The following is a 20,116-nucleotide window of genomic DNA, read 5'->3' on the forward strand; positions in this document are numbered from 1 at the left end:
ACAAATTCTACCCCCTAATTTCTTTCACACAGACGACTCCCAGACACACACGCTCTCTCTCTTTATACTATCAGAAAGGTCCATGAACATCTAACAACTTAAAACCTATGACATGTTTAGGGCCTGAATCTGAAGTTGGATATGGACTTCATTCCAGAGTCTTCCAGTGTCATCCAGGTAATATCTCTGAGGGTCTCTTGAGGCCCCAGAAGCTAGATGCTTAGACATTTATCTGGGCTTCTCCAACTAGCAGATCCGCCCCCCCCCCCCCCGCAATTTACTTCCAGATATACCCCCGTCTGGGCCTGGTACAAGAGATAAAGGAGAACGGGGAACTCCAGCAGCTGGTCCAAGAGATACCAGAGGGGAGGCAGCAGGAAACACAAACATGTGGGGAAGCACACAGGTGGAGTAGAAGGAAATGCCACTCTTAACAGATTCTTAAGCCAACAAAAGTGCCCATCATCATTTTCTGTCTGGAAGACAGATTCAGAGAGGGAGCTCAGAGCAATAGTTCAAGACAGCATTTCCAGTAACCAAGTGGATAAGAGCAGCCTGCAGCCATGGGACAAGGTGAGCCAAGACAGCTCTCCACAGGGCTCACTGGGCTCTCAGTAGCTTCTCTATCATTATGCTTTCATTAAAATAAGCAGGATGGTAGCAGAGGTGATGATGAGCAACAATGGTTGAAGGTGTTAGGGGATGCTAATAGTGGTGGAGGTGGAGGTGGTAGGGCTATGTCTGGGGAATAGTAAACGCATAGTGCTGATGATGGAGGAGCTAAAGTGTGCGAGTTGGTCGCTGGTGCTGGTGGTAGGGGAGGTGGTGTTTGTGTGACTCTGGTGGGGAAGGCAGCAGTGGAGATGACAGAGGTGGGTTATGGTGGGAAGTGGTGATGGGTGCAATGGTGGTGTGGTGCTGGGGGTGTGGCTATGGAGTGACAATCGACTGGGTTGGTGGTGGTAAATTGGTTATAGTTGTGATGATGGTGATAAGGTGGTGATGGTGGTTAAACAGATTCATACTCTTATCCCAGCATCATCCTAACATGACTATTTTCACTGGGTTGTGATCCATCTGGTAGACAACCTGGGAAAGCATGAGGGTGTCATAGCCTCAAAGCTAAGTGGGAGAGAAGGGAGGCAGGAGTCAGGGAAACCAGGGTTTCCCTGGTAGCTCAACTGATAAAGAATCCGACTCCAATGCAGGAGACCTGGGTTCAATTCCTGGGTCAGGAAGTTCCCCTGGAGAAGGGATAGGCTGCCCACTCCAGTATTCAAGGGCTTCCCTCGTGGCTCAGATGGTAAAGAATCCACCTAAATGCCATAGACCTGGGTTCAATCCCTGGCCTGGGAAGATTCCCTGGAGGAGAACATACCAACCCACCATTTTATTCTTGCCTAGAAAATCCCCATGGACCCCAGTCCACAGGGTCGTAAAGAGTCGGACATGACTGAGCAACTTAGTACAGCAGAGCACAGCATGGTCAGGGAATCCAACTAAAAGGGACAGAGGCAGACACCAAGCAGGGAAACAGGCAGAAGCAGAGGATGCAGAAAGCTTAGCCTCTGTTAGCATATTTACAAATTCTTGTTATAAAGTGAAAATTGCCTGGGAGAATTTCTTAATACTCACAGGCCCCCTCCTTGTAGGGGGGGTTTTCTGGGCTGCATGGTACTGTGGGTTTTATGAGCCTTTAGGTGAAAGCCACCAGAGAAAGCAATGGCACCCCACTCCAGTACTCTTGCCTGGAAAATCCCATGGACGGAGGAGGCTGGTGGGTTGCAGTCCATGGCGTCGCTAAGAGTCAGAAACGACTGAGCGACTTCACTTTCATTTTTCACTTTCATGCATTGGAGAAGGAAATGCAACCCACTCCAGTGTTCTTGCCTGGAGAATCCCATGGACGGAGGAGCCTGGTGGGCTGCCGTCTATGGGGTCACACAGAGTTGGACACGACTGAAGCGACTCAGCAGCAGCAGGAGAAAGCCACACACAGTCTCGAGGGAGCTGCTCTCTGCACCTCACTCTTCTCACTTGTAAAACAAAGGAACTGGACTCAGTGACTTCAAAATTAGCTCTAAAAATGATCATTGTGTTCTTTGACAAAAATGAGTAGGGGTGAGCAAAATTCTGGATTTTATTCATTGCTCTTGAATTGGGACCAGAAAAGGAGGTCAACAATGAGAACAAGCATTCTTCTTATTATCAGTAGTAAGAAGAACTTACTATGTGTCTGACACGGGGCTGAGAATATTATGTACGTTACCTCATTTGCTTTTCACAACCCTGAAAGGAGGGACGGGTATTCTGAGGAAGAGGAAACTGAGGATGAGTGGTTAAGCTACTTGCTTGAGACAGCACAGCTAGTAAGTTGAGCCAAGGATTTGAACCCTGCATCTCTGACTCCAGGGTCTCTGCTTTTACTGATGTTGTCACATTGACCTAGTCTCCAGGATTTCTTTCTTTCCACAACAGGCCTGGGGATCAACAGCTGTGACTTCCAGGCAGCGAGAAACAATGCAGAGCACCACACCAGTGACATCAGCTCCCAGCGGCTCATCGTGAGGAGGGGGCAGCCCTTCACCATCAGCTTGCACTTTCAGGCTCCAGTCCACACCTTTCTGCGTGCCCTGAAGAAGGTAGCCCTCACTGCACAAACTGGTGAGTGGGACTGACCTCAGCTCCATTGGCAGTAGGACTAGGGGGTTCTTTCTCCAGCCCCACCTCAGGGAGACAAGGGGCAACTGGCTCGCACGGCACCTGGGCCTCGAGAAATCCTGTGAGCATGAGACAATATGCAAGCAAGTGAAAGTGAAAGTCACTCATTCGTGTCCAACTCTTTGTGACCCCATGGACTGTAGCCTGCCAGACTCCGCTGTCCATGGAACTCTCCAGGCCAGAATACTGGAGTGGGTAGCCATTCCCTTCCCCAGGGTATCTTCCCAACCCAGGGATCGAAACCAGGTCTTCCATATTGCAACCGGATTCTTTACCATCTGAGCCACCCAAGAATACTGGAGTGGCTAGCCCATCCCTTCTCCAGTGGATCTTCCCAACCCAGGAATCAAATCAGGGTCTCCTGGATTGCAGGCAGATTCTTTACCAGTTGAGCTACCAGGGAAGCCCAATAATATGCATAATAAGTATCATTTATCATGATTCAGAAGTTGCTTGGCTGCATTATCACTAAGGAGTTCTCTGTTGCAAATATAATCAGTTTTGTAGAAAAGCCTGAATGGGGTTTAATCTAGGCTAAACATAACATTTAATTTCTACTACTTGCTGAATCTGTACTACATGTCAGATTTTGAGCCAAGGGCTTTACTTGAAATAGCTCATTAAGACCTCACATCAGTCCAGTGAAGGAGATATGACAACACCAATGTTATACACTATGTACCTTTTCTAGATGTCCATGGGCGCTAAGGACCTGTGCTCTCCCCTCACCCTTTTCTGACCCCCATTTCTTGATGGGTGGCTTTCATTCTCCTCCAAATCTAATTTTCACTTACTTCAGTTTTGTGATACTTCATTTTGTTACTCTGAGTTGTGACCAAGGGTTCCAAATGACCAATTCATCTCTGTGTGACTGCAGGAAAGCAGCCTTCCAAGGCCAATGGGACCCAAGCCACGTTCTCAGTTTCCAGTCTGGGGGACCGGAAGTGGTGGAGTGCAATGGTGGAGGAGAGAGATGAGCAGTCCTGGACTATCTCTGTGACCACACCTGCAGATGCTATCATTGGCCACTATTCACTCCTGCTGCAGGTCTCGGGCAGGAAACAATGCCTGGGCCAGTTCACACTGCTCTTTAACCCCTGGAATCGAGGTGAGTTGGACCTGGGTCAGCCTGGGCTGCACAAGACTCAAGGCCCTGGAGCCGGGGCCCCAGGGGACAGTTCCCTCTAGAGCCACCATGGAAACTGCTCCCTGGATGAACGGCCTCTCAGACCCTGGGTCCTGACTAGGTGTCACCTGCTGGAAGAAACCCAGAGCTTCCCACTGAGAGCAGAGGCTACTTAGTCACAGCACTCACTGAGGTGACCCTGGAAGAACTGCCGTCTGTGAAAACAGGATAGGGGCCAAGAGCTGGAAAGCACTTCAGGATAAGAAGGGGCCTGCGAGACAGGCTTCTCTGATCCCTCCCTGGGCTCCCATAGTCTGTCTCCATGGTGAATCCAGGTTTTGCGGGACCTGAGTTTTTAAATAATTTGGGGGATCCTCTTTAAGAAAAAGAACATGGAACTTTGAATTGCTTAGGTCCCTCCCTGACTTGAAGGGGGTTTCTGTGCTGGTGAGGGACCCAAAGCTTCAGTTTTAGCTTCACAGTAAATCTTCCTTCTTGATTCTATTTGTTAGTTCTGTCCTTACTATAGACTCTCTCTCTCCACCATGACCCATCCAAATACCTGCCTAGAGCAACAAATGAGCAACCAGTCTCCCTAGCTCAGCAGCCTCTGGATGGACTTTCCTGGGGTCAGGTGGCCTCCTGAGGCCCAGCCGGTGGCCACCTCTGGCAAAGCTCAGCTCTAGTTGTCAGGACTATTTAATCTAGAAAAGTCGTTAGACATGGTTGACATGCCCCAAATGAAAGCCAAGAGAACATCTCCTCTTCCTTCCCATTCTGAAGACTTAGTCTGTCTTCTTTTTGAATCCGCCACCCCCCACCTTAATCCTTTGGGCTACCTGAACAGTTATTGAGAGGACTGGAAAACAGTTTCTTCCTGTTTGCCCATCCTTGCTACCCCAGACAAGCCTTTTCCTTTCACAAGTTCACTGCCAGCCCAAAGGGGGCCTTTGGGCCTTGACAAAGAGGCAGGGCTGGGAACAAGGAGAAGTAGAAGAAATCTCCCCTGAAGCCCCTGGATCCCAGGGCTAAACGGCCTTCCTATACAGCACCTGAGTCCCAGTAACTCCCTGACTCCACTTCACTTGCCCAGCCTGGAGTCCTCGGGTGGCCCCTTCCTTCAGATAGTCCTGTATGTCCTCAGTCCAGGCCCTTCATTCCTGCTCCAAGGGGGTTGGCAGGTGGAACAATGGAGGAGAACTAGTGTCCATTGAAGTGCCCTTGCCCCATGTGGGTGAGTATGGATTCAAGGCCCCTTCAGCTGAGCAAGGGCCCGTGGCTCTCTGCATACTGCCAGAAAGACCCTCAAGCCATTTCCCTCCAAAACTAAGGCTTTACTGTACTTGCCTCATTGACTGAGCACACATCCAGAGCTAGGCCCTGACAACCAGAGCAAAGATGCAGAAATACAGTTCTGGAACAGGCCTTGGTTCAGAGGGAGCTCACAGTCTTGACTCTATGCCAGGATTCCTGCCTCTACACCTGGCTTGTTGGGACTGGTGAGGGAAGGCCTCTCTGTAAGGGTAAGGTGTCTGTCTGGCCAAGGGTGAAGTATTGGCACTGCCCATCTGGGAGGTGAGTTAGAGATTTTCAGAGATTATCTGGGACTCAGTTTCATTTTACCATACTTACTAGATTCAAAAGGAAATTTTACACCCTATAGTGAAAGTCAAAGTCCTATTCATAAGCAGGGGAGGGGATGCACCCAAGCTGAGAAGAAGGGTCATACCTGTGCTCTGATAATGTACTTCCCAAAGTCTGCAGAGCCTGGGGCAAACTCCCCAGTTTGAAGCAATTTCCAAAGAGACAATGTCCAGCTGACTTCACAGATGGTACTCAGGATGGAGGGGCAGGGGCCCAGGGCTCCTTGGGCAAATGATTCTATGATTTTCTGTCCAAGGTTTTTCAGGGCTTCCTGATATCTAATATCCCAGCCTTCTGTTAATTTGAGTACCCTCATCCTAGTTGGATGCCTGGGAGGATTGTTTGGAAATCCTTTTCTCATTCTAGTCTCCAGGAATCAGTCCAACCACTCCCTACTTCACCCCCTGCAACAGGCAGAGAGAGACACTTGACAAGCAGAGAAGGTCCCCAAGCTGCTCCCAGCTTCCTAGAGTGGGTGATGGCCTCCTTCAAACCCCCACCCCCAGGCAACCCTTGATGAAGATAATAGGAGAGGCAGCAGGAAGAGACCATAGGAGTTCTAGACCCCCTTGGACACACCAGGTGGCTCCCATTGTTCCCTCACACACACACACAGCCCCATTCTCCCTCTGACCCTGCTTGTCTTCCCTTCTGCTCACATCTGCCAACTTGTTTGGTTTTTCTGAAACATTTTTTTTTCTGGTTGAACTTGTGGGAGAGACATAGCAGGCCCCCTGGGAAGCCCCCTGGCCTGTTGCCAAATGCTCTCAGTTCAGGAGCAGGTTTCTTTGGGAACCAGTAGGCCTTTTAAGGTTGGCCTATTCCTGTCTGTTGGCTGACCATGAAAGCCACTGTGGCTGACCCAGGGGTTCTCATCCCCTTCCCCACTCTCACCAGAGAGGAGGCCTGGTCCCAGTATGGGATGAAAAGAGAGGTTTCCTTCACAGTCTCTACCAGGCCTGGAGCTGCAGGAAAGGCCTGCAGCAGAATCTCACCTAAGCAGGGAGGGCAAAGGCCTGGAAATGGACGGCACACCTAGAATCCCAGTCCCTCATCCCTGCCTGCTTCTCTCCAGAGGATGCTGTGTTCCTGGGGAATGAAGCTCAGCGCAGGGAGTACTTGCTGAACCAGAATGGCCTCATCTTCCTGGGCACAGCTGACTGCATCCAGGCCGAGCCCTGGGACTTTGGCCAGGTACGGGGGCCTCCAGGGAAGGTGAGGAGGCAGTGATCACCCTATAACTTTCAGTGCTCAAGTCAAACAGATTAGGCCAGTCCAAAGCCTCTGGTCATGAGGCCATTTCTTCATGCAAGTTCAGCCACGTGGTACCTTGATCCCCTCAGGGCCACACTAGACCTCCTCAACCACCAGAGTTATCTTCCTAAAGACCATGCAGATGAAGCCTCTGTTAAATCCTCACCATCTACAGGATAGAAACCAAATCCTCTGGCTTGACACATAAGACTCTTCACAGCCAGGCCACTGCTTTCCTCTCCCCAAGAGCCCCCTATCCCCGACTCCATGGCTCAGCTGCTGGTCATTCCTCGATTGTGCAGGCTGAATGTTCCCTCTGCCAGGAATACCTTCCCTCACTTACCACCTGGAAAATGCCTGCCCATCTTTTAAGGCCCTCTGAAAGTTTTCCCAGCCCCCAGAGGCAGAGTGACTCTCCACTGTGCTCCCTGGGTTGGCATCTCTCCTAGAGCCTCAGCCACATTGCTGAGATCTGCAGCCTAAGTGGCCACGTGTCTCCCTCACTCCTCAATTCTGCTCCTCCCAAGCAGGAGCTGCCATTTTATCCACCCTGACACAGGGACAGCCCTGTTAGGAGCTGTGGGAGCTAATTACATGAAAAACTGTAGAAATGAAAGGACTTGACAGAGCCCTGGTGCTCAAAAGCCCACACTATGAGCAGTCAGACAACAGAAGAGGCAAAAGGCTGAGGTGCCGGGCCCTGGGGCAGAGGGAAAAGCCAGAACATTAGGAACACGGCAGGAAGGAGTGGAGCCTGAGTCAAGGAGAAGGACAAGAGGACAGGGTTGACTTGTGGGAGGAGTGGCTGACCTGCACACCCTCCATCATGGGTGGCCCTGTGTGGTCCTTACAGCTCGAGGAGGATGTCATCGACCTTGGCTTGAGCTTACTGACCGTGGACAATCAGGTGGAGAAGTGGGGCAACCCCGTGCATGTGGCCCGAGTCTTGGGCGCCTTGGTGAGTGAGGACAGGGTGGGGAGAGCGGGGAGATGAGACAGCAGTCCTCTGCCAGAGCTGCCCTCATCTAGGGCCCCAGAAGTTTTTTACTCACGAATGGTCCCCTCCTCCCAGAGTGCAGGGGACAGTCCCTGGAGGAGGGTCTGAGTGAGGAGGGGCAGACAGTAGCAGCCAGAGGGGAGAGGAATGACAGGAAGGGGTCCTCCCTTAGGTCACAAGCCAGCGAAGACTAAAACTGACCTGGATTTCCTTGAGACCTCCCTCTCCCTGCCTCCTCACCCCCAGCCTGGGAAGAAGGGGGTCAGTTCCATCTTACCTGTGGTTTGGGGATAAGGCAGTCAAAGGAACTTGTTTTCATTTCTAAATTATTCCCACGAAGGTGGCCTGGTCCTTTCCTATTGTCCTTCAAAAGTTCTCTCACAGGAGTAATGTGTTCTCTCTTTCCTCATGTGGCTTAATCCTCTCCTCTGAGGAGGTGGTGAGGGACAGGGCTAGCCTGCGAGGAGAAGGAAACGTGGGCCTCAAGGCCCCAGGTGCAAACACTCGAAGAATCAGGAGCCAGGCAGACCAAGGAACAGTGAAAGCCTCCAGCGAGGTGCAGCCCTCCTGCTGCTCTCGTGTCCTGAGTTTCATTTGCCACTATGGGCTTCCCTGGTGGCTCACACAGTAAAGAATCCGCCTGCAATGCGGGAGACCTGGGTTCTATCCAGGTTTCAACCCCTGGGTCAGGAAGATCCCCTGGAGAAGGCAATGACAACCCACTCCAGTATTCTTGCCTGGAGAATCCCATGGACAAAGGAGCCTGGCGGGCTACAGTCCATGGGGTGACAAGAATCGGACACGACTGAGCGACTAACACTTTCATTTTCATGGCTCACGAACCCCTGCTTCTGGAGGGCTTGTTAAAAAGGAGGTTTCCCAGACACTATCCCAGTGGGTAAGGGTGGAGCCCAGGAACATGCAGGTTTAACAAGTTCCAGGTGATCTCCATACAGGTGATCTGTTCACCATGCCTGGAGAACTTTGATGAGCCCTTGCTACAGGCATACTAAGTCACTTCAGTTGTGTCCAGCTCTTTGCGACCCTATAGGCTATAGCCCACCAAGCTCCTCTGTCCGTGGGATTCTCCAGGCAATACTGCAGTGGGTTTCCATGCCCTCCTCAAGAGGATCTTCCCCACCCGGGGATTGAACACATGTTTCTTTCAACTCCTGCATTGGCAGGCGGGATCTTTACCATTAGCGCCACCTGAGAAGCCCAAGCCCTTCCTGCTGCTGCTAAGTCACTTCAGTCGTGTACGACTCTGTGTGACCCCATAGACGGAAGCCCACCAGGCTTCCCCGTCCCTGGGATTCTCCAGGCAAGAACACTGGAGTGGGTTGCCATTTCCTTCTCCAATGTGTGAAAGTGAAAAGTGAAAGTGAAGTCACTCAGTCATGTCCGACCCTTAGCGACCCCACAGACTGCAGCCTACCAGGCTCCTCCATCCGTGGGATTTTCTAGGCAAGAGTACTGGAGTGGCTTGCCATTGCCTTCTCCGAAGCCCTCCCTACTCACCCCCATAAACATCCACACATTTCCCCAAACAGCTGCACATTCTTAAGGAGAAGTTTGTCCTGCCCACTGCGAAGATCCAGACTACGGAGGAAAGGGCCTTGCTGAACAAGCGCCGGGGCAGTGTGCCCATCCTGCGACAGTGGGTCACTGGTCATGGGAGGCCCGTGTACGAGGGTCAGGCCTGGGTGTTGGCAGCTGTCGCTTGCACAGGTACAGAGCAGACTTGCCTGCCACACCCAGGCAAGTCACCTTGGCTACCGCACAGAGGGTCTGCCTTGCTTCTTGGGTTGCCCGGTACCCCCTGCCCCATGACATCTCCAAAAGCAGCCACTGCCTCCACTCCGCAGCATCCCCCACCTCCACCACACCTGTGCCTGCTTCCCATGCACCATCTGGCCAAGAGGGCTTTTCCCCAGCCATTCCTCCCAACCAACTTCTGTTCCTTTTCCCAGATTCAGCAAAGTTGGGCCTATCTGGCCAGCTCTGCTCCCAAACTCCCCAAAGCTCCTCCCTGCCTCTGCCCCGGAAAAGCCAGTCCCAGCGCTCTGTTGAAGCCCCCCGCTGTCCACTCCACCTGCTGTGTATCTTGTCAGTTTCTCATTACTTGGCCTGCATGTAGCCTAGGGTGGGCGGGTGTCAGCTCCTGTGCCCCTTCTTTCCACAATGTCACCTGGCATTTAGGACCATGAAAGTGCCCGGTGTCCAGAGGAGACACTGAGAACGCTAGCCGTAGACCCCATCCCCCGGTCCCAGGCCTCTCTGGTGCCCTGACCCTCTGCCCGCTTGCCTGCAGTGCTGCGAGGCCTGGGAATCCCTGCCCGTGTCGTTACCGCCTTCACCTCTGCCCAGGGCACCGGCGGGGGCCTGCTGGTAGATGAGTACTACAACGAGGAGGGGCTGCAGAATGGAGAAGGCAACAGAGGCAGAGCCTGGTGAGAAGCCCAAAGGGGATGCCTGACGTCCCAGACCTGAAAGGGCTCCAAAGCCGCAGGCTGTCATCCACGGGAACCCCCCACCCCAAGCAGCCCTGCTTTGAATAGGCCTTCCGGATTCTGGAAGGCAGGATTCTGAAGGTCAGGGTGACTGTGAGATGCACGCCCCTTCCTGGGAGTGTTAGAACGACTCGTCCGCAGTGTCCTCCCAGCCACTCAGTATCAGCTCTGTCATCTCCAGGGCTGCTTCCAGACTTTTTCCCCCACTTGTATTGTTCCTTTTGCTTCAGGATCTTCCAGACTTCCACAGAGTGCTGGATGGCCCGGCCTGCTCTGCCTGAGGGTTATGACGGATGGCAGATTCTATACCCAAGTGCTCTTAAAGGAGGTGAAGGTAAAGCCTGGGGTGGGCCTAGGACCCCTGGGTTACACAGCGCTGCAAGAGTACAAGGAGTCCCTTGGAGAGGAAGCAGGGGCAGCAGGTGGTCCATAGTGGGTCTGCAGCCCCTAAAACAGAAGGGGCGGCAGGACTGATGGTGAGCAGTGGGATGCTGGCCCAAGGCCCCCCAGGAACAGAACAGTCACAGAGCCAGGCACGCAGGAAGTGCTCAACAAAGGCAGCCTACTCCTGTCATGTCTGCGCTCAAGCTGGCTTAGGAACTCCCATGTATCCTGTAACTCTGAGGTCTCGTCCAACTTCTGAGAGGGCGCCTGCCATAGACCATGACCAAAAAGCTTTGTCACTAAAAGTGAGCTTCACCTCCTCTGTGCCCTCAGAAACCCTGCCTAGTGCCCACCTCTGACCTTGATTCCAGCAGAGGGGCAATAGGGCGTTAGGATGGGGACAGAGGTTTGGCTGCTCTGACCGAAGCCAAGGTCTGGGTGTGGTTCCTGTCACTCACTGACGTTTCTCTCCCTCAGTCCTGGAGGCCTGTGATCTGGTCCCAGTCAGAGCGGTCAAGGAGGGGATAGTGCAGCTGACCCCTGCAGTAGCAGACATTTTTGCCTCAATAAATGCCTCATGTGTGGTCTGGAGGTGCCGTGAGGACGGGACCCTGGAGTTGACTGACTGCAATACTAAGTATTTTGGCAATAATATCAGCACCAAGAATGTGGATTGTGACCGCCGTGAGGACATCACACAGAACTACAAGTATCCTGAAGGTACCAGGCAGTGGGGGGCCTCTCAGGTGGCTCAGAGGTAAAGAATCTGCCCACCAATGCAGGAGATGCCAGTTCGATCCCTGGGTCGGGAAGATCCCCTGGAGTAGGAAATGGCAACCCACTCGTTTTCTTGCCCAGAAAAATCCCATGGACAGACTGAACAGATACAGTCTGTGGGGTTGCAAAGGGTTGGAGACGACTGAAGCAATTTAGCATGCACGCACCAGGCGGAAGAGGGCCCCAAACAGCAACAGAGGGAAAGGAATGGGCCAGACACATGCAGGTCAGGGAGACGTGCTGTCCACTCCCCATCACATAAAACAGGACTGCTCAGCCCTGTTTGAATTTATGCACATTTTGGACCAGATATCTTTGCTCTCTGGGAGGCTGTGCAACCTGGGACATTCAGAAGCCTTCCTGGTCTCTAGATGCCAGCCCCTCCTCAACCACCACCACCAGTTGTGACAACCGGAAATGTCTCCTGACATTTCCAAATGTCCCCTGGGGGCAAAATTGTCCCCAGCTGAGAACCACTGCTATAGAACAGAATACTTAATACCAAGCCCAGGTGACTTCCCTGGTGGTCCAGTGGTTAAGATTCTGCACTTCTACTGCCGGGGGTTAATCCCTGGTTGGGAAGCTAAGATCCCACATGTCACATGTGGCATGGCCAAAGACAAAAGAAAAACCAAGCCCAGCTGCCAGGAAATATTCTCTGTCTCCTGCTGTTTTCCAACACTCCCCACCCTCCCTGTGGATTCCCCTCCACATTAGTTATTAGAGTGCCCCGCTGCACTGGCCTCCCATTTGTCCAAACAAGGAGGCCTGCACTGTTCTTGAGCCGCCCAATGGCACCCTCACCCCCATCTCCTCATCTCCTTCCCCACTGCCTGCAGGTCTCTCAGGGCCTCTTCATCTCTTTTCTAGAGGATTATAGTAGCCTCCTAATTGGACCCCTGCCTCCAGTTTCCCCATCATTATTCCATCTCTAACCTACAGTTTCCAGAGTGAGCTTCCCAGGACACAAATATATTTATGTGACAGAATATTCCTGCTCCAGAATATTCCATGGCCTCCATTTCCCTTGGAATAAGTCCAAACTCCCTCACTTAGGAAAATACAAGTTCCTGCAACTTGTGCAAAAACTAGCTTTCCCACCATTCAAGGGGCAAATTCACACTACTTGAAGAACTTGACCCCTGAGTGACTTGGAAGAGACACACTGTATCTGTGGTGAGTTTGTCTAACACAAACCTTTCTTTTAACTACATGTGGTGCAAGAGGTTTGCAAGGCTCTTGTGGCCTTGGCAAATTTGAGCAGTAGTGGGTCAATGAACCTTAATCCTGAGCTTTTATTAGAAGGGTCTATACCTGCTGGGTAAGAGGCCTGCTTTGTTTATTCCATTCTTCAGGATCTTCTCAAGAAAAAGTGGTGCTGGAGGAAGTCCAGAAATACGTAATGAAACACAAGAATGATAGTGACATCTATCCTCCTTGTTGTGAGACTGATGATCCTCTACATCTCTTTTTGAAAGCACCGAGTTCCCTAGCCCTGGGAAAGAATGTAGAGTTCTCTGTGAATTTGTTAAACCCCAGGGACCAGGAGAAGGAAGTGCAGCTGGCAGTTGGGCTGCAGGCAGTGTACTACAATGGCGTCCTTGCTGCCAAGCTCTGGAGGAAGAAGTTTGTCCTTACACTCAGTGCCAACTCAGGTAACTCTCTGGGGCCCCTTCCCAACACTCTACACACCCAGCTCCCACCTGTATGGCAGCAGCCATACAGCAACCCCTGCAGATTTGAAGACATGGTTTCTAGTTCCTGATGGGCTTGCTCTGTCTCATTCAATACATATTTACTGAGCTTCACGCAGGAAAAACAAAACCCACAATTCTGATTGTAGTCGTTTGAGTAAACAGACTATGGAGCAGGGTAAGAAGTGTTTGACGAAGTAAACACAGTACAATGGTGGATTAGCATCTCTCCCAGGCAGGAGCAGGCTGCCCCCAGGTAAATCAGGCTGCCCTGGGTCTTGAAGGATGAGTAAGGCAGTGTCAGACAGAGAAGTGAGTCATGGGCTATCCATGCAGAAGGGGCATATGCCCAGGTTCTTCCTCCTCCTTGAGAATCTTATGTAATTGATCTGGAGCCAGATCCAGGCACTGGACTTTTTTCAGAGCTCCCTGTGTTATTCTAGGGTTGAAATTCCCTGGACTAGAGCAGCTAGTTCTGCTCTAGTTCTCATGGAAAAGTTCTCCAACTTTGCTGCATGTAAGAACCAACTGGGGGAAGTTTGATGCTCAGCCTGCACCCCAGACCAATTAAGTCAGAAACTCAACAATTTGACCCAAACATCAAAAATATTGTTAAGTCCCTGGGTGACTCCAATGTGCAGGCAAGAGAATCAGTGGAATAGAGCTTGTTTACATGATTGCAGCTCCCTCCTGACTGGTCCCCCTGCCTCCAGTCTTTCCACCCTGTTCCCTTTCCAAGAGTGGGAGGAGTGGAGTGGGGGAGTTGCATAAGAGCCAGACTGGGCCAGATCTTGAAGTGGCTTGTAGATGCTGCTCAAGAGTTGGGTTTTATTCTCTGGGCAATGCGGAGCTGGTAAAAGGTTTTAACCAGAGGAGTCAAAGGGATTAGAAATTCATTTCTGAAAAAGAACTCTTGGTAGAATGGAATGGAAGGGGTCATATTAGAGTCATGTATCTCAACCTTGTCTGTATGTTGAATCACCTGAGAACTTTAAATATACTGATTCCTAGGTTTCTCTGTCGGAGTCTGTTTTAATTGACTTGGGGTGTGGCTTGGCATTGGGAATTTTTAAAGCTTCCCATATGATTCTAATGTGTATCTAATGTGTATCCAACAACCACAGATTAAAGTTGGAAGGTTTTGAAAAAATCGAAGGACAAAGTAAACTAGCAAAACTTTTCAGATGAAGTCATATTATAGAAGTGGGCTAGATTGAACTTGTGTGTGTGGCTAGAAGGTTCTTCCAGTTTGGGTGAGCCTCTAAAGTAAGGCCAATGGGAAAGAACAGGTTTGGGGAGAAAGGTGACGCGTTCTGTTTGTTGCATGTTGGGTTTGAAATCCCAGAAGACATCTGAGCTGTGATGGACAGTAGGCAGCTGGAAACCTAAACCTGGTATTTTGGATAAAGTCTTGGATGGGGGCAGGGGAGAGTGGGGAAGGGCTGAGAAAATGAGAGGGTGAGGAGGAAACCCAGGCAGCACCAGCGTGCAGTCACCAGACAGGGAGACCTAGAGTGAGAGACTAAGTCAGAGAGGAGGAGGGGGAGCCCAGCACAGCCAGCGGAGGGGCTGGGAGAGGTCAAGGTGGGGAAGCCTCTACTGACAGGGAGGTCGGTGGAGAAGCAGTAGGATCCTGGGGCTTAAACTGACCGAGAGCTGAGGAGGTGAGACAAGGTACGCAGTCCTTCCTGGAAGAATGGATGGAAAAAGAAGAGAGGCTGGGTGGCAGACGGGGACACTCGGGAGAGGGAAGGTGTTCTTTGTTTTAAGATGATAGAGAGCAGAACCTGCTTATATGCTGAAGAAGAATTAATAGAGAGAAAAAGACAAAGCCTCAGGAGAGATGGGTTATAATCGATGGTGCAACCTCTGAGGAAATGAGACACAACTAGAATAATTATAGCTGACATTTATTGAGCACTTATTTTCGGCAAACATGATGTTAAGTGTTCTGTATGCATTATCTCATTTATCCTCATAATGACCTTGTGAGGCAGGAACCATTATCATCCCACTTTACAGATGAGGAGACCAAGACACAGAGAGTTAAATAAACTGCCCACAGTTACACAGCTAAGCAGCGGTGGGGTTGGGATGGAGCACTGATCTAAAAAGCAGAGGACAGGATCTGCGCACAGAGGGGGGCCTCGCCCTGGAGGCAGTGGCAAGGAGGGAAGGGTGGCTTCATTTTCTCTGCAAACGGGAAAGAACAGAAGCAGAGAAGGGGAGGGGACCAAGCAAGCATATATTCAGCCATGACTGGGCGGCAGGTCTGAGGCCAGCACTTAACAACTGTCTCAAGAACCAGAAGCCATCCCGCCAGGTAGGTGTTATTACTAGACAAGGGGACTGAGGCTCCACTTGTCGTCCACAGGGCCCTTTCCAGAGCCAAGAGTGTTGTGCCCATGATGCTGATGCTGGCCTTGGATGGGTTGCTTGTCTGTTTTATTTTGGCTGCCCCTGGTCTTAGTTGCAGCATGCGGGCTCTTGGTGGTGGAATGTGGGAATTGTTGTTTCCTGACTGGGGGTTGAACCTAGACCCCCTGCCTTGGGACCACGGAGTCCGAACCACTGGACCGCCAGCCAAGTCCTTTTGGGTGGGTTCTTGAGCGAGTTCATTCTGAAATTGCTGTGAGGAATGAGGCATCTTTCTGGCGTCAGTGAGGCCCTGATTCCTGGGAGTCATGTGTGAAACCACTGCTTGTCTCTGGGGCACGTGCACTCACTCCTGGGCCCTGACTCCCCCTGTTACGTGTTTCAGCTAAGAAAATCTCTACCTCCCTGTTCAACTCCAATTTTGAACAAAGCCTGCCAGAGAATAGCTTCCTCAGACTCACTGTCATGGCAACGCACTCCAGCCTTACCTGCTTCGCCCAGCAAGACATCGCCATTTGCAGACCACACCTTGCCATCGAGGTAGGCACCGGTCCTTCCCCAAATCGCTGTGTTTGCTGCTATTCAGGTCGCCATTCAGAAAGAACGGAGCCCCTCAAGCTTCAGAGCAGGTGACCGTGCTGAAGAAACTATCAGGAAATGCTGGGTTGAGAGCTCCTTCTCTTGAAAGAGATGATTTCTTATATATATGAAACTAAGATTTAAATCTTTCCACTTTAAGTAAAGGTTTCTAAAATTGGAGTCTTCTCAGTGGCTGCCTCCAAACTTACAAAGATCATTTAGCACTTTATACAATACCAATGTATTTTCACGTTTTACTTCTTTTAATACAACAGCCCTGGGAGGTGAACTCTTCCCATTATTCAGAGGAGGAAAGCATCATGCCTACAAATCATAAAAATGGCCTGTCTTAGAGGCTTAGGGCTCTTAGTCCAGTCCTCTTTCCACATGTGTACTCGGACCAAAATGAATGTGACTTGGTCTCTGCCCTGGAGGGGGTTACAGTTGGGCAAGGGTGCCACCACATGTGGTCTTCTATGTAACAGCTTTCAGAGGAGCAAAGTCACTCTGGCACAAGTGAAGTGAAGAGGCCTATTTCCGGCTGGGGGTTTGGGGAAACCTCATGGAGAAGGTGGCATTTGTGTCAGACTTTGAACAACAGGTGAGCTTTCAGTGCAGAGGAGGGAGAAGGCCATTGCAGATGGAAGACTGAGTAAAGAGGCCCAAAGGAAGGGAGCCTGCGGGCTGTGCTGGGGCTGGGAAACTGCCCACAGAGGCTAGGGCGGAGTCAGGGGTAGGACAGATGAGCCCGGGATAGATTGGGCTTAGATTGTGATGGGCTCTGAAGGCCAACCAAAGCTGAATTCTGAAGACAATGCAAAACCTTCCAAGGTTTCCAAGTGAAGGAAAGGCACCATCAGTGTTGTCAGTGATGGATCAAGGCTGAGAGTACATTCAGAAGACCAAGTAGAGGGGAGGGAAGTCAGCAGTCATGTTTAGGTGAGGATGGTAGAGATAGGAGAATAACCAAGAAAGGGTTCAGGAGGGTAGCCAGGAGGGGAAGGCGTGACTACAGCTCTATGCTCTTGGGATCCCCCATAGATGCCAGAGACAGCAGAGCAACATCAGCCCCTGATGGCCTTGGTCAGCATCCATAACCCCCTCGATGTTCCCTTGGAAGACTGTGTGATCTCCATCTTCGGAAGGGGGCTCATTCACAGAGAGAAGAGCTACAGGTAAGAGACAAGCTTCTCATCCCACAGAAGTGTCTCAACCTGTTAGGAAGGCAAGAACCTGGGCTTCCCTGGTGGCTCAAATAGTAAAGAATGGCAGGAACCCAAGACTGATGACACTCTGTTTGCTATGTCCATGAAGACAGAGCAAATACCTGCCAGAGTTGAACTAAAAGATCAGGGCCTCTCTCACCCTGGGGCCACCAATGTTTACTGGGGTACAGGAGAGAGGGGGGCTCTGTGCCCCTTGGGCACCTGATGCTGGTTGAGGCCCTGGTCATGCAGAGAGGGCCTGGGGATTCCTGATGAGCGCAGGTGAGGGGGTTAGGGAACATCACAGGCAGGAGCCGCATTCTACCAGTGACAACACAGCACAGAATTTCATTTCCACATTCCCTTTACTCCTATTCCCTACTCCCATTCTCTCAGATCCTTGTCTTAGTATGTGTACAATGTGTACTGTTGCTTCTTGAGCCTGTATTTTTAAACTATATAAATGTTAGGTCTAATTCATTTCACTCAGAACAGTTTTTCACTCATCCACAGGTCGTCCATTGCTTCTGTTACAAATTACTCCGTCACGTATACCCCTGCTTCCCACCACACCCCTCCACAGTGCCTCCAACTCTCAGACACCGCAAATACACATATTCCCTGATACACCTGCTTGAAAATTTGTGTGTTGGGCGGGGGGCGGTAAATGCACAGGAATGGAGTTGCTGAGACATAGGATAAGACCTGGTTTGACCACATGCTACCAGATTGGTTTGTAGAATAGCTGCAGTTCCCTCCAGCAGTACTTGACAGCTTCTATATTCTTACCATTCCTCCATTCTTGGCAATACGCAGTTTTCTCTTTTAATCCAGTCTAACAGGAATAAAATAACATCTCATCATTGTTTTAATTTGCAACTCTTCATGTTTATTAGCCTTTTCCATTTCCTCCTTTGTATAGTTCCTTAACTTTGCCCACTTTTTTTTGCTGTTCCTTTTTTCCTTGTTGATCTGTGGGTATATATATATACACATATATTCATACATACAAACCCTGTATAATCTAGGTTATTAGCACCTTGTTGGCTTTAGATGTTGCCAGTATCTCTGTTAATCATTGCTCCTTCTTTCGTGAGGTCCACAGCATCCTCCACTAAACACACACATACAGTTTAGAGTTCACGATGCCTATTCCTACAACCCCGAGGTCCCTGACAGGTTGTGTGGTTGTTGAGCCACCACCTCAGCCTCAAGAAACTCAGTCAGTCACTCTTGGCCGTAAGTTGACAGAAGGACTGCCAGCATTTAACCAGACTTCTGTGGTCTCCCAGATAGATTGTAAGGCAAAGCTTCTCAAAAGAAATCTGCACTATGTGCTCAGTCACCATATGAAGGTCCACAGGTAGACAAGAAAGCTGCTGACAGGCCTCCAAACAGCAGCTGCTGGCATCCTGACATCTCAGTATGCCCACTACACCCACTGCAGTTAGCAACGAGGATTCTAAAACCATAGTTTTCACAAGCCTACTATTACCAAGAATGGGACCAGACTGAAGTCACAGGTGATGAAACAACAGATGCAACCAGGAAGCCCTTGGAATAGGATGTTTCTCATCTCAACCATACAGCTGCTCACCATGGAGGCTCCTGCCTTCCACCCCCTTCAAACCTCCTGTTTTAACAGCTGGGTACTTACATGTTTATCTCTTCAGGGTCCACCTCTGTAAGCAGGTAAGGATCAGATTCACTGGGACCAGCAAAGCAATGGCCCTGAGACTGAACTAGGACGTTTCTTTTCTTCTATTTCAGAGTGAATTCGGTGCAGCCCAGAAACACTTTGCGCACCCAACTCGAGTTCATGCCAATGAAGGTGGGGCACCAGAGGCTCACTGTGGAAATGGACTGCAACATGTTCCAGAACCTAACCAACTTCAGAACCATCACGGTGGTAGCCCCTGAACCTCCAGCTTAAACTTCCAGCTCCAGTATCACGTTCCCCAACCACCTCCTCAATCTACAATCTAAAACCAAGCATGCTGGGAAGAGAAACTTTGCTTATCAGACAAATGATTCTCTGCTCAGGTTAAGCAGGAGAGGACCAAGAACAAAACTAGATTCCCCACCTCAAAAAAACTTATATTCTCAGAAATCAACAGAAAAAACACTCATTTCTGTCACCCCAGCTCAAGGCACCTATGAAGACTAGTTGTCTTAAAATAGAAACTATTGGGCTCCAGGAATTTTTTTAAAAAGCCTTTATAAAGGTATTCAGATAATTAAGATTTTTTTGAGTTCAGGGTTTTTCATAACCATTTACTATTCATCAATACATACATTAATTTATAGGTAAGGAAAATAACCTAATATTTAAAGCACCCTTGTATTTCTGATGAAATGGGACAATATTAAATAAAAATATGATTTTTAGACAATCCTGATTATACTGGTCAATGCCATCCCTGACCATTATCCTTAAAGATCCAGAGATGACTAAAGAAAGTTATAAAATACACAGCATAAGACCTGAGTGGAGAATGATCTTCAATATTTAGCTATGGATAAGTCCTTATTAGAGTTGAATATTATGAAAGAGTAAATATTCCACAATTAAGTGTCATGTTAAAAACATGAATTTGGTCTAGTAGAGAAATATGCAGTTATTAAGTATAAAGAAAATAGGACCTATAAAAAAACTGGACTCCTTTTGTACAAAGTTAACATTTGTTTCATTGTTTCCATTTTGTTGCTTTGATACTCTCGGTTTTAGTTCCTTTTCTTTGTAATACTTGTGAACAAGTACAGAATGGCACTTTATTAAAGTAAAGTAAAACTCCTGACTCAAAGAATTTCAGCTTCAAGTACACAGTATTCTCTCCAAAGAACGGATG

The 20,116-nt window shown here is 49.9% G+C and overlaps 1 protein-coding gene across 1 annotated transcript; it reads left to right on the plus strand.

The window, feature by feature from the left end:
• Nucleotides 1–383: 383 nt before the first annotated feature.
• EPB42 (erythrocyte membrane protein band 4.2) lies at nt 384–19,200 on the plus strand. Its single transcript, XM_088839747.1, has 13 exons — nt 384–573; nt 2,479–2,664; nt 3,599–3,829; nt 6,567–6,685; nt 7,599–7,703; nt 9,293–9,470; nt 10,054–10,192; nt 10,483–10,586; nt 11,114–11,356; nt 12,769–13,068; nt 15,869–16,023; nt 17,104–17,237; nt 19,038–19,200. The coding sequence occupies exons 1-13, from the start codon at nt 564–566 to the stop codon at nt 19,198–19,200; spliced, it is 2,067 nt and encodes a 688-aa protein (XP_088695873.1). The 5' UTR covers nt 384–563.
• The last annotated feature ends 916 nt before the right edge of the window (nt 19,201–20,116 follow it).

The sequence above is a fragment of the Moschus berezovskii genome, chromosome 9 (genome assembly GCF_049115385.1).
Source record: "Moschus berezovskii isolate FMDL1 chromosome 9, NW_MosBer_1.0, whole genome shotgun sequence".
NCBI classification, from domain to species: Eukaryota; Metazoa; Chordata; class Mammalia; order Artiodactyla; family Moschidae; genus Moschus; species Moschus berezovskii.

Excerpts from the sequence above, each read along its gene's own strand:
- EPB42 (XM_088839747.1), top strand. Across the intron at positions 13,069-15,868 it reads TACACTCAGTGCCAACTCAG|CTAAGAAAATCTCTACCTCC; the intron begins GTAACTCTCTGG and ends TACGTGTTTCAG. Across the intron at positions 17,238-19,037 it reads CACAGAGAGAAGAGCTACAG|AGTGAATTCGGTGCAGCCCA; the intron begins GTAAGAGACAAG and ends CTTCTATTTCAG.